Source organism: Herpailurus yagouaroundi, unplaced genomic scaffold (genome assembly GCF_014898765.1).
Source record: "Herpailurus yagouaroundi ecotype Mexico unplaced genomic scaffold, PumYag 159, whole genome shotgun sequence".
Taxonomy (NCBI): Eukaryota; Metazoa; Chordata; class Mammalia; order Carnivora; family Felidae; genus Herpailurus; species Herpailurus yagouaroundi.
Window position 1 is genome coordinate 7722624 of NW_024412400.1, and position 17419 is coordinate 7740042.

General features: G+C 42.5%; 1 protein-coding gene across 5 annotated transcripts in view; it reads left to right on the forward strand.

Annotated features, from left to right (window-relative positions):
• The window catches only part of MYRIP (myosin VIIA and Rab interacting protein), a 380023-nt gene that overhangs the window by 50941 nt on the left and 311663 nt on the right, over nt 1–17419 (forward strand). For 3 of the 5 annotated variants that reach the window (XM_040479864.1, XM_040479863.1, XM_040479867.1), the window contains exon 2: nt 9347–9490. In XM_040479864.1, coding sequence (XP_040335798.1) covers nt 9381–9490 — 110 coding nt within the window. In that variant the 5' untranslated portion in view covers nt 9347–9380. Of the gene's footprint in view, nt 1–9346; nt 9491–17419 lie in introns of those variants that run through there. The other 2 variants (XM_040479866.1, XM_040479865.1) reach the window with 1 other exon arrangement.

The following is a 17419-nucleotide window of genomic DNA, read 5'->3' on the forward strand; positions in this document are numbered from 1 at the left end:
TTTGAGATTTAAATATTCTTTGGTTTCTGGAGCATATTAGGAACCTGAATTGATATGAGTTACTTATCAGTTGATGCTAATAGCGTATCCATCAGGCATTATTTCAAGACTTTGACATAAAAAGGGATTTTTTAGTGATTGGTCTTGTAGCTCTTCTTGTGTTAGGGTATCTGGAGCTATAAACTGATGTGAAATACAACATAATTGAGTAGTGAGCAGTTTTCAGACTCTTTCCTATATTATGATAACATCAGGCTTCTCCTTTGACATTTTAGTTATCATGATCCTGTTATAATGTCAAGATCATGTATTATAATTTTGAGTTACTCTTCCAATGTTATTACTAGCTTTGTTAGTGTTCAAAGTAACATTTATTTTTCATTAAGGAAGTAATCCATGTTCATTGTGGGAAAATTGGAAAGCATAAATAAGCAAAAACTTAAAAAATAATTAAAAGCTTTAAGAAATCCAGTCATCCAGAAATAATAACTATGAATGTTTGACATATGATTTGTCATTCTATTCTTTTCATTTTTTTGGTTGTTCTTTCTTTTTAATACGAAATTTCTTATCAAATTGGTTTCCATACAACACCCAGTGCTCATCCCAACAGGTGCCCTCCTCAATACCCATCACCCACCCTCCCCTCCCTCCCACCCCCCATCAACCCTCAGTTTATTCTCAGTTTTTAAGAGTCTCTTTTCATTGGAATTCAGACTTTTTTTTTAAGAAAAATAAAACAATTGAAATCACTTAATACAGTTTCCAGTATGTAATTTTCAGTCATAAATGTGTTGTATTTTTCCATGTCAATAATATATCATTTTTATAGCATTTGAATATACTGTCTCAGAGATATAGCAGATTTAACCAATGGTCTGTCATTAGGCATTTCAGTTGTTTAAACAGATTTGCTATTGTAAATAGCATTAAGGAGAATACCCTCATACATATCCTTGATAATGTGTGTTTAATTATTCAAATGGTGTTTATTGTAGAAGAAAGGGAAAAAACACACAGAAGCGAATTTTCAAAAATTGCATCATACGAAATTTAACCATTCAGAGATAACCCTTGATAATATTTCTTGTGATTATCTTTCATTGTATATTTTGAGTTTATCTGTTCACATCAGGATTTTACTGTTCATACTGTATTTTCTACCTTTTATTGAGCCATGTCACACATAGGAGAATACACAAATCAAAAGTGTACACGTCGGTGGATGTTCACAAATTGAACACATCTGTGTAACCGGCACCCAGGTCGGAAACAGCATTAACAGTCCCCAGCCTTGCCCTTTCTGGCCACTGTTTTCCTGCCCAGTGATGACCACTATCCTACTTTTCACACGACAGAATAGTACTGCCTGATTCTGAACTTTGTATAATTGGAATCTCCACGTCTAGCTTATTTTGCTTAGCGTAATATTCATGAGATTCAGCCACACTGGTGTATGTAGTTGTAGTTTACCCATACTTACTGGCATGTAGTATTCCACTGGTGAATATGCTACCCTTTAGTCTTCTATTGAAGAGTATTTGCCTTGTTCCTGGTCTGGGTCTATTATTCATAATGCTGCTTTGCACCAGATGCGTTTTCATCTCAGCAATAAATTTTGCATTTTCCTCTTCATTTGTTTTTATCACTTTAGTTTCTTTAACTCACTAACAGATGTCCTTAGAAATCTCACAAACCTGATGTGATTGGCCAACTGACCCAATACCATTTATTGACCCATCTATCTATCTGACTCAGATGATCCATGAACAGATAGATACATAGACACACAGACACATATGGGACTTTGTTGGGACTTTCTGTCCTGACCTGTCCTAAGGTGGTGACCTACCAGCTGGTCTCATTCCAGTAGCACACTTTGAAACCCACTATTGCAAATCACCTCTCATCATGTTTCCTTTTCAGAACTGTCTGGCTAACATTATCCATTTATGTTTCCAGATGAACCTTAAAACATCTTTGCCAAGCTAGGAGCAAAAATTCAAATGAATTTTTTATTGACTGAGGAATGTGTCACTTAACCTGGGAAAGATCTTCTGTCTTCACAGTATTAGGTATTCTCATAAAGGAGTGGAGAATAGGTAGGAGTTTATGCATACTTGATGATAACTTAAAAATAACACCCAACGTTTTGCTGCATAAAACAGGGAAGTTCACATGGCAAAACATAAGATGAATAAAATTAAAAGGCCAGTGGCAATTCGGGGAAAAATAGGACAGATGATTATTTTAATATATTAAGCATACTTTTAAAATACTAAGAAGTACATAAGGTTCTCTAAAAGATCAAATAACACAGCTCATGAAAGTAGATAATTCCACAACTATCAAGGTCCAAAACAAGGTTTAATGATATATTCCATATACTAGTAACCAAAGCACCGCTAATTATAATAACTTGCCACTTTCATTGAATAGGATTTGAGGAACACAGGCATTTATATATCCCAGTAGGAGAAATACAAGAATAAATGCTTTAATAGCAATCTGGCAGCTATTATCAAATATGCCTAAGCATTGACTCAGCTGTTTTGATCTAAGAATTTTCTTTAAGAATGTGCAAGGATATATGTACAAAGATGTTCATCTTAGTGTTGTTTTTTTTAAGTTTATTTATTATTGAGAGAGAGAGAGAGAGAGAGAGAGAGAGAGAGAGAGAGAGAGTGAAAGTGAACACAAGCTGGGGAGAGGCAGAGAGAGGGAGATACAGAATCCAAAGTAGGTTCCAGGCTCTGAGCTGTCAGTACAGAGCCCAATGCAGGGCCCGAACCCACAGACCGTTAGATCATGACCTGAGCCAAAGTCAGACACTTCACTGACTGAGCCACCCAAGCGCCCCAATCTTAGTGTTGTTTATGATAGAAAAATATTGAAAATAAGCAGAAAGTATGCAAGTATGATTGGTTAAATTGTGCTACCGCCATACTATGGAATATTTTGGATCCATCAAAATGTCTTAAAAGGAAAGAATTTTATGACATATTAAGGGAAGAAATCAGATGAAAAATATAGCATGTAGTTTACCAAAAGTATGTGTTATTACAATATTGTATTCTCTCTGCTACCATCTTACTTATAAATCAGAGAGATCCAGGAGCAAAAGCACTGTTCTGGAAACCAGGAGCTTCTGAACCAGTGTATGTGTTGGGGAACCCTCTTCCATTTCCTATGTTTACCCTCTCTCATCTGTAAACGAAGAGGTCATACCTAAGTGACCTGTGACTCGTGGATGTGAGGCTTCTCTAGCTCTGAGACGCCATTTCTGTTGTTACATGGGAAATCTAATTGTGTTTACTCTAGAAAAGGAAGACGCTTTCCCCATTTTCCCAAAAGCTTTTCTCATTGTTCTCCGCCTTGTCCATGTAGAACTACTTTATTTATTTCTTTACACAAACCATGTATCCCTTTGGAGTCCCGATCATTCTATTTAGATTTGAGATGATCAGAGCTGCCATTTCTGTCTTTCACTAACTGGGCATCTTAGAAACTCAGTTAGAATTCTCAGAAACCAAAAGCCAGTGAAGTGAAGTGAAGTGAAGTGAAGTGAAGTGAAGTGAAGTGAAGGGGACAGATATGTCACTTTTGGGGAAACTCCAAAGTGCCATTATCACCTTTAATGGGGTGTTTTGAAGGAAGAAGTCAGTCTGCATTTTCCCTGTGCCCTCTGATCTGTTTCTTCCTGCTCATCGAGGGATTTGAAGATGGCAGCTTATGGAGCTCCCCTTGGCCCGGCAGCCTAAGAGTGGAGTCTTACTTCTAATTTACTTCTGTGGACCAGCAGGTGCACTAGGCTCTCTCCCTACCCCTACCGCCCCCACCACCCCACCCAACACCATGTGTGCAAAGCGGCCCACAGATTTACTTTTGACAAGTAGCCTAAGAGGCGTGAAAAATCTTTTTTCTTTTTTCAAATAGTTGGGACTCCTGTTGTGATATTTTGGCTAAATTTTGAGGTTCATTTGTATCATACAGGCATGGGGTTTTAAAGTCATTTAACAGAGGACGTTTAAGGACTGACACTTCTCTGTTCTCTGCGTTTGTTGCCATTATTTGGAAACTAAAAGAGCAGGTTACCTTTGTCTGAATAGCAGCCAAGTGATGGGATCCCCTGTTCTAACATGTTAGAAAGAGAGGGCAGGGAACTCTAGACCCCAAGGGTGAAAACCTGAGGTCTAGAGTTTCCCTCTGCATCTCACAGGAAGGCTTACACATAGAGTAAAGGTGTGGACTCTGAGCCAGATATAGACCCAGTGAGACCCTAGCGGTCTTTTGTCATTTATCTGTTTTACAGCCAGAATGTGGAACTATGAATCCGCACCTTCTCATCTGTGAGTGGCGGCAATGGCTGTGGTTGCCTGTAGAATTTTGTGAGAGTTAAGAATATCAAGTGTAATATATCTGTATCTGTATCTATATCTGTATTTATATCTGTATCTATCTCTGTATCTATATCTGTATCTATATCTGTATTTATGTCTGTATCTATGTCTGTCTCTGTATCTATATCTGTATCTGTATCTATACCTGTATCTGTGTCTATATCTATATCTGTATCTATATCTATATCTGTATATATATCTATCTGTATATAGATATCTGTATATAGATATCTATATCTGTATATCTGTATTTCCTCTGAAACATAGTAGGTGTTCAACCAGTAGTGATCTATCAAAATCATTATTTAACAATTTACAATTTTTTATTGTTGAAGGATAGTTGGGCATACAGTGTTATTTGTGTTAGTGTCAGGTGCACAGCCTAGTGATTTGACAAGTTTGTACATTACTCACTGCTCACCACAACAAGTGTTGTCACCATCTGTCACCATACAGTGTTATTGGAAGATTATTGGCTATATTCTCCATGCTGTACTTTTCACCTTCACGACTTACTTATCAAAATCATTTTCATCATTTTTCTTACACTTCTCAGCATATTCGCTGGACAGTGTTTCAAATGTTTGCTCTAATGATGGTGAAATTACCTGAGTTTTGTTTAGTGTTACGTTTACTTGAGTTTATATGCTTATAAAAGATACCTTACAGACAAAAGTGTATATAAAAGTTGGACTTTTAATAATAATAATAAGTAATAATAATAATATACTATTAATATAATTATTACTTAATAATAACGGTAGTAATAATAAGAAGCAGCAGCAGTAACACTGTCTTTCCAGTGAGAGCTGTGAAGCCTCTATGTAATTATCCCCAAACCCTCCCTCTCCCTCAGTGATCCCATCTTGCTCTTTAGGGTTTTACCATATTTGTTCCTAAAAAATACATGCTTTGACTTTTTATGCTTTTGAACTGTTTATAAACAGGATTATAGTGTGTGCCTGCTGCACATGTGTGTACATATGGTGTGCTTTTCCGTCTCAACATTATGTTTTAAGATTCATCCATGTTGGTGGATAGACCTACGGCATGCCGTTTTTCACTGCAGTGGGGAACTCCATTATGTGAAATAAATATACATATCTGTTGATCTTGCCATTAATGGATGTTCAGGGTAGTTTGCAGGTTTTATTTGATTTGTTTTACTTTTTGCTTTTTTGAATGTGACTGCTAGTAACGTCTCCTGCTAGGTCGAACTACGTGAAATAGACATTTTTATAAATTGGAATGGTGCGGATTTAGAAATTTCATGTGAGCCAACCAAATCCCTACCTCTTGGTGCACGTTTGCAAGATTATATCTGAGGCATACACCCAGGTGTGGCAGAAATGCTAGTTCATAGGGTACATGCATCGTCAGCTTTGAAAATGATCATTGTGTCACAAAGCAATCGGGTCAATATGTACGCGCTATGTGAAAGCCGCCATTGTCCCTCCTCCTGTCAACACTTGATAAAGGCTGTTTATTTTGGTGGGTGTGAAATGTGGTTTTGATGTGCAATTCTGTAATTACAGGTGAAATTAAGCGTCTTTCCATCTCTCGTATTCTGTTATTTCTATGTAAACGTGTGCAAGTGGCTTTGGAAGTGGCTCATGGGTGAAGGTGGAGGCGTCCTGAGTCACACGCTAGAAAAAGCCGAGGTTGCCTTGAGGAGACTGTTGGTGGAAATATGGATGGTAAAGGTGATGATGCTGAGGGCTCGGGAAGAAGAGAGGTACCTTCTGAGAGAATACGGGTATCATTGTGAATAGAAGGGTGGTCAAAATGTGAATGTTTAAAGTACTTCTGTTGAGGGCTCAGGCAGAAATGAGGAACATGTTATTGGAAGTGAAGGAATTGGATCCTTGTATAAAGCGGCCGAGAATTTGGCCAAGTTGTGTTCTAGTGTTCTGTGGAAGGTGGAACTTGTCAGTGATGAACTTGGGTATTTAGCTGAGGAGACGTCTAAGCAAAGTGTTGAAGCGTGGCCTGGTCTGGCCTTGCTGCTTCTAGTAAAGTGCAAGAGCAGAGAGATGAGTTGAAGAAGAGATTGTTAAGCAGAAGGAACCAGGATGTTAAGATTTGTAAAGTTCTCAGTCTATCCATATCGCAAAACATGAGAAAGTGTGTCTGGGGAGAACATCAAGGGTGTGGCTGGACAGCCACTTGCTACACAGATTATGAGAACAGCTCAGGGATCGAAGCAGCCATTTCAGCAGAAGCCAGGAATAGAGCTTTGGTTACCCAGGAGAGAGCTGTAGAGGACCCTCTTGTTCGATGGTTTGGCCTTCTGTGTATTGCATGGGAAGCCAACAGAGGTTTTGAGAATTCATATCAGCGGAAGCACTGCCAATTCAGACTAAACAGAGACAGGATGAAATGAAAGCAGCCTGGTGGTCCTCTGAGATTCTGCGGGATGTGGCCAATAGAGCTATCTGGCTTCACACGTTGTGTTATCCTTCAAGAAAGGGGAAGAATGATCCCGAAGGCAATTCGGAGGTCCCTGGAGCTGGACTGCCACCATGGCCTGTGGGGTGGGACTCCTCCTGTGGCAGGGCCACCTCCTCAGTTTCAGCAGGGCAAGCTGCTGTGGCTACAGGGCCAGGGGAGTGGGATAGCCACCCTGGTGGGCTCAGAAGGGAGGGCCACTTGGGGGCACAGAGGAAGGGACTTATTCTTGAGGCTTAAAATCTAATGAAATTTGCTCTGCTCTCAGATATGCTTGAGACCCAAGACCCCTTTCCTCTTTTCAGTTTCTCCCATCAAGATTGGGAATGTCAATCCAATGCCTCTCCTGTGTCTTCCATTTTGGAACAGGTAACTTGCCAGATTTCACAGGTTCACAGCTGGAAAAGAATTTTACCTCAGGATGAATCATTGCTCACGACTTGCCTGTACCTAAATTAGATAATATTTAAAGGAGACTTTGTACTTAGAGTTGATGCTGGAATGGGCTAAGACTTTTGTGGCTGTTTGGATGGGCTGAATATATTTTGCATGTGAGAAGGCCATAAATTTGGGGAACCAAAGGGTAGAGGGTGTGGGCCAAGCTGTCACCCCAAAACTCATATGTTGAAGTCTTAACCCCAGTGCCTCAAATTATGACTGTATTTGGAGATAGGACATTTAAAGAGGCAGTTAGGTTAAAATGAGGCTATTAGGGTGGACCATAATCCAATATGTCTAGTGTCCTTATAAGAAGAAATTGAGACATTGATACATATGGAGAGAATACCGTGTGAAAACACAGGGGGAAGATGGCCATCTGCAAGCTAGGGAGAGAGGCTTTAGAAGAACCCAACCCTGTCGACCCCTTGATCTCAGACTTCTAGCTTCCAGAACCATGAGGAAATTTTTTCTGGTGTTCAAGCCACCTAGTCTATGGTACTCTGTTATAGCAGCTTTGGCAAACTAATACACCTGCCTGTATGTCAATACTACTCTGTCTTAATTAATGTAGCTTTATAATAAAGGCATTCCACAATGAGTAGAGGTAGTGAGAGTGGATGTTTGAGCCTTGTTCTTGACCTTTAGGGAGAGCATTTGGTCTTTTGTGATTGAGTATGATGTTCATTTTAGTTTAGGTTTTCTTTCTTTCCCTTTCTCTCTCTCTCTCTCTCTTTCTCTCTTTCTTTCTTTCTTTCTCTCTTTCTCTCTCCCTTTCTTCTTCTTCTTCTTCTTCTTCTCTCTCTCTCTCTCCTTCCTTCCTTCCTTCCTTCCTTCCTTCCTTCCTTCCTTCCTTCCATCAATGCCCTCCCCTATATATAATGGAGGAAATTTCCTTGTAGTCTAAGTTTGCAGAGGGCTCCTGTCACGAATGGGCATTGAACCGATCATATGATTTTTCCATTTTATTCTGTTAATGTGCTGAATTACACTGGTTGATTTTGAATGTTGAACCAACCTGGAACTGTTAAGATAAAACCCACTTGGTCTATATATATAATCATCTTTTTGAAATCTTGCTGCATTGGTTCTGCTAATACTTTACGGAGGATGGTTGCATTCAGGTTTATGCTGGTCTTCAGTTCTAGGCAGTTTTCTGGAATTACGTGTTTGATTTTATAAATGGATACAGCTCTTCATTAAAAATGATTTTTAAAAATATTGCTTCCCGTAATTTCTAGGTATGCACTGCTGGGAGGTGCTCCTTCGAAATAGCATCTTTTCTACCACTGAGAAAATGGCTAAATAAGATTATTTTACTGTATTTTTTCCTTTTGCAGAAGAGAGTTTATTGGTTTCTAGTTTATATTTTAGAGCCATATGATTAAAAGTTCAGGGGATGGGGCGCCTGGGTGGCTCAGTCAGTTAAGCCTCTGACTTCAGCTCAGGTCATTATCTCGTGGTCTGTGAGTTCGAGCCCCACGTCGGGCTCTGTGCTGACAGCTCAGAGCCTGGAGCCTGCTTCGGATTCTGTGTCTCCTTCTCTCTCTGCCCCTCTGCCTCTCATTCTCTCTCTCTCTCAAAAATAAATAAACATTAGAAGTTTATTCCCCTGAAGAAGTTCAGGGGATATAGTGTACATAGGATATTTTAAAAAGTATTATAATTTATTTTATCTTGGAATTATAGATAATACTTGGAATTTAAAACTTCAAGTCACAAAAATTTAGAAGTTTTGGATCCTGTCTTTGGCATTTAGTGGCCAGGGCCATTAGCTCTCTTGTATGCTTGCTTCATTGCATCGAAAAAAGTAAATTATGTCTTTTTCTCTAATTTAAGGGTTGGGTGGGATGAATGAGACTGGCAGATGATCAGGTACCTTCTCCCTTTCTCTGTGGCCTGACATCGTCTGTAAATGTTTGCTGAATGTGAGAGCAGAGCAAGGCACCATCTTAGATGAAACTGTATTAATTTCATGTTAATAAAAAAAATGGGTTGATTTTGGTCACTGGAGCGCATTCCTCTTGCCCTCAATTTGTGGTCTCTCCTTGATTTCTCAGGTCTTGTGTTATCGCCTGTGTTGGGTATTAAATCATGGGGAGGAAGCTGGACCTGTCTGGTCTGACCGACGACGAAACGGAGCATGTCCTCCAGGTGGTTCAACGAGACTTCAACCTTCGCAAAAAAGAGGAAGAACGGCTAAGGTGAGATGCTTCTGTTGCCCTCCTGGGTAGCACGGGACAGCTTTCCTGAGAATGTTCCTCTCCGCTAGCCCTGAGTTCGAAGTCTTTATGTCATGTGCACACACTTCTGTGTATAGGAAGACTGCCCTGTCCTTCACAGAAAGGTTCACCAGCTTCAATGCTGGGCACCATAGTGCCCGTTCAGAAACATGCCTCCCCATCAAGGTTTTCCTTGGGCTTCTCACCCTGCACAGTTTTAGCTGCAGGAAAAGTATACCTTGTGATGACAGTGGCTATTTGGAGCTTGCAACTTGGCTTTAATTTTCCTGTTGGCAGGTAGTAATCTTCCTGTTGCTGAAGAATAAAGTGTTAGGTGAACAGTTCTTGGAAGAATTAGACTCACAGAGTCTGTACAATCTCCTGTTAGAATACTCAACTCCCATGGTGCAGAAAAAGAGTTCCAAAGACCTGGTATAAGGAAAGTGCCATCTGGCTGGGCTGGGGTCACCTGGCCTAGCACCACCTTCCTCACTTTATAGAGGAGGATACTGAGGCCCAGAGAGGGGCTCTTCCAACGCTCTAGTTGGCATTTCCTCGTGGAATGTTCTGAGAAATACAGTTGCTGCTCCTTTGGGTAGAAATGACTAAATTTGGAAGAGGTCAGAGTGATCAAAATGAGGTCATATGTTGGGTCTAGTGTGTTGGAACTAGATAGTAAGTCATCATTACCTACCCTCGTCCATCCGTCTGTTTTCCCTTGGAATCTGATGGGTTTATCATGGCACTGTCTTCTTCCTTAGCCACCGAGCTCAAAACCCCTTTGTAATTCCTCCCCTGACTTGGTCCCCACACAGGGCTGGACCAGGCACTGCTGAATCTGCCTCCTCACCATCTGTCCCTGACTTTTCCCCAAGTCCAGCTTTTATCACTGTCATCCTGGGAACTGTTATAATCTTTATGGCCTTCTGCCTCCACTCCTCCAAATAGCCAGGGCTGTGCGACATCTGAGCCCCAACCATGTCCTTTCCTAATCAGCTTAAAATGTGGGTTTTTTTTCCTTTTCTCTTGGGGTACGTCAGACTTTCCAGTTCTTTACGTATTACCTCCCTGACTAGATTATAAGCACTCTGGTATAATCATGTCTATTTCTATCCTGGTTTTTTTTCTCTGTCATATTATATATGGTTAATATGTGCTTGTTTGAAGGAAGAAAAAAAAAAAAAAAAAAACAAAACACCTGTTAATTAAATAATTAATTGATTTACAAACCATGTGCCAGGCACTGTTCAAGCTGCTGGGAACATGGTGAGCAAACCTAGTCTTTGTCCCATGGAGTTTATATTCTAGAGCTGAGCTGATGCGCACTGCAGCCACCAACCATGGGTGCCTACTGAGCACTTGAAATGTGATGAGCCTGAGTTGGGATGTGCTGTAAGTGCGACATACACACCACATTTCAAATTTAGTGCCCAACAATGTGTCCTGCCTTAGTAATAATTTTGTATTGACTTCATTTTTGAAATGCCCTTGTTATACGAGATATACGAGGGGAAAGAAAAAAACATTAAATGTATTTTTTGCGGTTTCTTTTTACTTTCTCTAGTATGGCTACTCGAAAATTCAAAATTCTGTATATGTCTCATGCCATATTTCTGTTGGATGGCACTGCTCTAGAGGGAGGAGAGACAGGGGAGATGAACAAATAAAAATGTGTTTAGATACGTTCAGTAGCGGTGAGAGCCATGAAGAAAGATAAAGCAGGGAAAGGGGCAGAGACTGGAGGAGGGTGGCAGGTGCTGTTTTCCCGTGGGCTGCTCAGGGAAGACCTTTCTGGGGACGTTGGGGACATTTGGGCAGGGATCTGAAGGGAGGGAGGGAGCTCTGCAGCTACCTGGGGCGACATTAGGCGCAGCAGAGGGACCTACAGATGTCAAGTTTCTGACTTAAGGACATGCCTTGTATGTTTCCCCGAGGAGCTAGGAGGGAGTGAGCCAAAGAAACATAGTACAGAATGAAATCTCAGCAACAGCCTGAGCTCAAACCACGTAGTAAGCAGAGAATCTGTGGTAAAGCCCTGAATCTCACTCTAGGTGGAGGAATCACAGAGTTTTTAGCACAGGAGACATGGTGGCCTGACATCTGCTTTATAGGGTCACTGTAGCTGCTCGGTGGGGGTTGGGGGGGAGGCATCACAGAAAGGCGGGACTAGCAGCGGAGGAACTGATAGGAGGCAGCGGTCCAGGTGAAAGGTCGGGCTGTCTCAGAGCAGGGGAGGTGCAGCGGGTGGTGAGTGGTGGTCAGATCCTGGATACGTGTCAGAGGTTGAGCCAACAGTGAATACTGCTGCATTTCCTTATTGGGATATGCAGTGTAAGAGGGCACAGAGTCAGGGAAGACCGTGAGGTTTGTGGCTTGGGTGACTGAGAAAATGAAGTTGCCTTTCACCGAGTGGAGAAGACAGAAAAGCAGAGAGATGTCAAGTCGGCAATTCCGTACTTGCATCTGACGTTCAGGTGGGAAATCCAAGCCAGAGATAAACACTTTGTAATAGAAATGGCCACCAAAGGGCAGCAGAGTAGGCAGAGCCTGGAAGTACAGTATAATGCCAGTCAACACTAAGACTATTGGGGATTTGTGGCCACTCATTTCCACGGAGCCCAGTTTCAGCACGGTAGTGCGTTTGCGCTGCGTTATCCAGCTTTTCTCCTCAACAGGACCACCAACAAGAATCATGTCTAACTCAGTTTTGTGCCTCGAGCTCTGGGCACTGGGCCTGGCACATAGTAGGCATGCCCTAAATATCTGTGGAACAGATGGATGAGTGTAGATGGGCTGTCAATCTGTAGGGCCATCTTTATGTGTGCCTTGAAGAAGCAGTCTTCCTATTTTCTAGGAGTCATAAAGACCAGCTGTGTATCGTGCCTCATCTCCTGCAGACTCAGGTATGGGTAAACCAAGAGTGTGTTCAGTGTCTTCTGACTGTGGATACTTGTCTTAGCTTCACTGGAGTCATGTGCTGGACTGTGTAGAAGAGTTGCTTCATGGTTTGGTTTGGGGAGAATTATTTTTAAAGGCAGTTCAGTTGCCATTACAGTGGTTTGCCAAGGTGGGCGCCATCTTTCTTTGAGGACTCTTGGCCTTTGGCCAGTAGTCAGTGACTCTGCTGCAGTTCCGTACAAATGCACACTCGTGGGGACCTGCATGTGTTAGGAAAGAATGATACTTGAAGCCATCAGTGCCTCAAGAGGAGTGACACAGCACCTCTTCTGTCCCTGGGAGTGGATGATTTTCCTCTGAAGACAGCCGTCACTATTGTCCTTCTACCCAAAGCCCAGTCAACATGCCTCCGTGAATGCTGACCAAACTCTGAATGATTTGGCCTAGGACCTTATTATTGGGTAAGAAGAGGTTGAGACATCACCACCTCAAAACACCGAGATCATCAAAACACTTGCCTCACCTTTTCGGCATTGCTTGGATTTAGGGTGCATGGGAGAATCTAGGGAGCTGTGTTATAGCTGGCATTTTTGAATTCTTTAATATTTGCTTAAATGACCACAGGACTCAGAATGGAGGATTTTTATTTTAAAGTTTTAAATTGAATTACGTGTCTTTCCTCCTGATCAGCTGTTTTTTTATTTACCTGGTTTCTCTGGTGAGCTTTGGTGGGGGTAGGATTGGGTTTAGAAGTTATGCAGTGTTTCTAATGATCTTCAGCGTGGACATAAAGTGTGGCAAATAAATAGGTGGTGGAAGTGTGAATTAAATGGCCTCAGAACAGAAGGGGAGCTAGTGGGACTGAAGAATTCAGCACCATTAGGTCATGGAAATGAATTCACGAAAAGAGAACTGGAAGGTGCAAAGCAGTCACTGTGAACTGGCGCTGCCCTGGGTACTCTGTGAAGTCATCTTACTGCTTCCTCCCAGGAGTCTCTATAAGGTGGATCTCCACGTTACACGGAGGCACCCAAGCACAGAGAGGTTGCAAAGCTTGCTCAGAGTAGCACGGCCCGTTGGGGACAGAGCCAGGATTTTGTTTCCCAAATTTCTCTCAGTTATATATACTAGATGAAGCCTTTTCAAAACTGTCTCCCTTCTTTCCTTCCATCCTCCCTCCCTCCTTCCTAGCCCTTCTTCCTTCCCTCCCTTCTTCTCTCCTTCTTCTCTACCCCTCCCCTCCCTTCCCCTTTCTTTATTTCCCTTTCCTTCCCTTTCTTTCCTCTGTCTTTCTTGTGGTTAGGATCGTGTTTAACCAAAAGATAGCCCGAGGTGGTGAAGAGAGTCTGGTTTTAGAGTTTCAAAGTATGAGTTTGGGTCTTAGCTTGAGCCCCAACCCTTAGAAGTACACTTACTCCTTTGGTTTAAATTGAACCTCTAAAAAAATGGGACTAAAGGCACTTGCCCTATCTATTCCATTATGTTGTTGTAGATACTGAAATAAGTGATGCATTTAAAAGTGCTTTATGGGGGCGCCTGAGTGGCTCAGTTGGTCGGCTCAGGTCATGATCTCATGGTTTGTGAGTTTGAGCCCCACATCTGGCTCCTCAGTGCCAGTGCAGAACCTGCTTGGGATTCTCTGTCTCTCTCTGCCTCTCTGCCCCTCCCCTGCTCATGCGCTTGCTCTCTCTCTCTCTCTCTCTCTCAAAATAAATAAACTTTAAAAAAGTGCTTATGAGTTGTTAAAGATATATATGTAGATCATAGTAACTGACATAGATAGTAGGAGAACATTGACCAGTAGTGGAAGCACCATGACTTGGGGAAGCCTTTCAAGATGGCGAGCCAGGACGGAATCCTCACGAACTGGAGTGACAGGCGGGTAGGATGGATAGTCTGTGCCTCAAGCCAATCTCTCTGTCCTGAGTTCAGGCCTACAGAGTACACTCTGGAGAATGGTTAGCACATGGCTTCCAGATGGCCCTCCCGGGACATCCCATGAGTACCTCCGTCTGCTGTGCCCAAACGGCGCACTCTCCCAAGGTGGCAGGGGATGGAGAGTCACAGACACTGGCCTGACTTTGTAGACCCGGCCTTCAGCAGGAGGAACAGCGGGCTTCTGCAGGGCCTTTCGGATTTCCCAGGCACACCTGGGCGGTCCATTATGAGTTAGGGTGCTCTGGGTAGACTTTAAAAAAAAATAATGGCACATTTTCAGTGAAAGTTAGGGCTCTTTCCTCAGTTTATTCCTGGGTTAAACTGCCTGTGGGCTGTGGGGAAATGGTACTTAAGAGACATTTATTGGGTGCCTACCATGTGCCAAACACCATGGTGGGTACTGAGTATAGAAGATCGGTGAAACAGTTATGTGTCCTGCCCAGGGACAGTGACACACATTAAGCAAGCAATTCTACAATTGGCTATATAACTTCAACTGTGGAGAGTGCTCTGAAGGAAAATTGCAGGATGCTTCATCAGAGCACACACAAAAGAACGGGTTAGATGCTGGGGGGCACAGAAGACATTCCCAGGAAACTGACACTCCTGCTCATCCTCAAGGCTGATCTGGAATGAGCCGGGTCAAAAGTTACGTGGACGTTTTGGTGGCAGCTTTGGTATGTGTGCCCAGGATCACATTGTACCAGGCTCCCATCTCCCCACCTTGGGCAGTGGGATGGTGTCACTGAGCATTTATATACCAAACTGGTTTCAGCAATGCCTGTGCTTGGCTGTAGAAGGTACTCTGGTCACAAAAACAGAATTAGATACAAGAGTATAAATGAAATGTGTGAAGAGGTGACAGAGCTTCTAAGCCGTTGCTTGGGAGCATTGCAGAATCTGCCCCCTGGACCAGGTGTCTGAAGATTCGACACATCCTTTTTTCTGGTTCGCTGCGGGAGCAGGGAGAGAGACTCCCTTGCTGATGATGAGCCCACAGAGTCAAGTCATCATTAGACCTCGCGCCCGTGCTGTTGTGGATCTTGGTCCCCATGCTGACGTGTGGATCAATTCTAAGCCCATCTTGATAGGCTGGTGGAGAACTCAGTCATTATTAGGGTGGCCTGTCGCCCTGCTTCTGCAAAGATCCCAGGTGGGTATAGCCCTAAGGTATTGGAGATTTCTCTCTGGTTACCCGTCCATCCACATAGGTTTCTTTTTTGATGCCCATTATCTCAGGCCACGTGGTCCTGTTGGTTGGGCTGCTCTGTTGCCACATCCAGTGCAGATGTCCCCCTGCCACTCTGCCTAACGACCTGTGGTCTCCTCCTGGTCTAATGGAACTCTTTCTTCGCACCCACTCGCTGCCCTTAATGGTTGCCCTCCCCGCCTTGCTCTCCTCTGAGTCCCCAGGCAGCATTAGTAAGTAAGTTTGGAATCTATAAAAGATGTGAGGAGCCCTTAACTTCCAGCAACTTCTACTTCCTGCCCTGTAAAATTTCTGCAAGCCCAGAATTTACAAAAGCAAATAATACCCGTAAATCTGCAGGGCTCGTATATGGTTTGATACCTTATGTTGCCAAGTGACCTTGTCTTCTGTGCCCAAGGTATCTTCACTTGGCCGTGGTCTCAGTCATAATTGAGCCCTTAGCAGCTGTCCTCTCCAGAAGTCCAGAGTGAAATGTTTCTCCTTGGGCTAGCTTGTGTTGTGAAGAACAGAGTCAGGTTTGGGTTTTCATTTGTAATGAGATGTCAAACCAAGCATCATTGTATTTTTGTACGGAATTACATTTTTGGTTTCTAAGGTGAATTTCACATAAGGTTAAGTGCACATAGCTTACACGTGTAGTTGAACTTTGATAAATATATGCACAAATGGGTGTGCCTGGGTAGCTCAGTTGGCTAAGCAGCTGACTCTTCGTTTCGGTTCAGGTCATGATCTCACAGTTCATGAGTTCGAGCCCTGCATTGGGTACAGACAGTACGGAGCCTGCTTGGGATTCTCCCTCTTTCTCTCTCTCTCTCTCTCTGCTCGGCCTTCTCTCTCTCTCTCTCTCTCTCTCTCTCTCTCTCTCTCTCTCTCTCAAAATAAATAAATAAACATATATATATATATATGTGGATGGATACACACACACACACGTATATATATATATATGGATGGATACACACACACACATTAGCATATGTAACCAATATGCTAATGAAGATGTAGAACATTCCATCATCTCCCACAGTTCCCTGCCTCCAGTCAGTCCCCTTGTCTCAGTAGTATTGACTGTTTTGATTTCTTTATTTTTTTAATTTTTTTTAATGTTTAGTTATTTTTGAAAGAGAGAGAGAGAGAGACACAGAGTGTGAGCAGGGGAGGGGCAGAGAGAGAGGGAGACATAGAATCCGAAGCAGGCTCCAGGCTCTGAGCTGTCAGCACAGAGCCTGACGCGGGGCTGACTGTTTTGATTTCTATTACATGGTAGGTACTCTTTAGGATCTGGCTGTATTGATGTATGTATGTATTATGTATTTATTTTTGCTCAGCACGGTGGCTTTGAGATTCATCCGTGTTGTGGTGTACATCAGCAATTAGTTCCTTTATTTTGCTGGGTAGGACTCCCCAGTGTGAGCCATGCTGCCCCAGCTTGTGGACCCCTCCTCCTGTTGTTAATTGCGTCCTTTCCAGATTCTAGCTGTTACGAATAAGCTGCTATAAGCGTTCTTGTACAAGTCTCTGTGTGGGCTGTGCTTTCATTTCTCTCAAGCAAATACTTAGAGGTCAAATTGCTTGGTCTTAAGGAGGTTCACACAAGTAGAAAGTACAAAAAACCAGTGTGTATCCACTCCAGTCGTAGCAACTACCGGCATCCAAAGGCAGTGGCAGACATGGTATTATTTTGCCTTGAAATACTTCATCGTGCATCTCAGAAAAGGCGTTTTATTGCATGGCATAATGCATGTTAACAGCTAACAGCATTAAAATAATTCCTTACTGTCGCCTGTTATTTGGTAAGTTTATCCAGTGGTCTTTTTTTAAAAGGTCTTTTTACGGTGAGTGTTTTCTTTTTTTTTTTTTTTTTT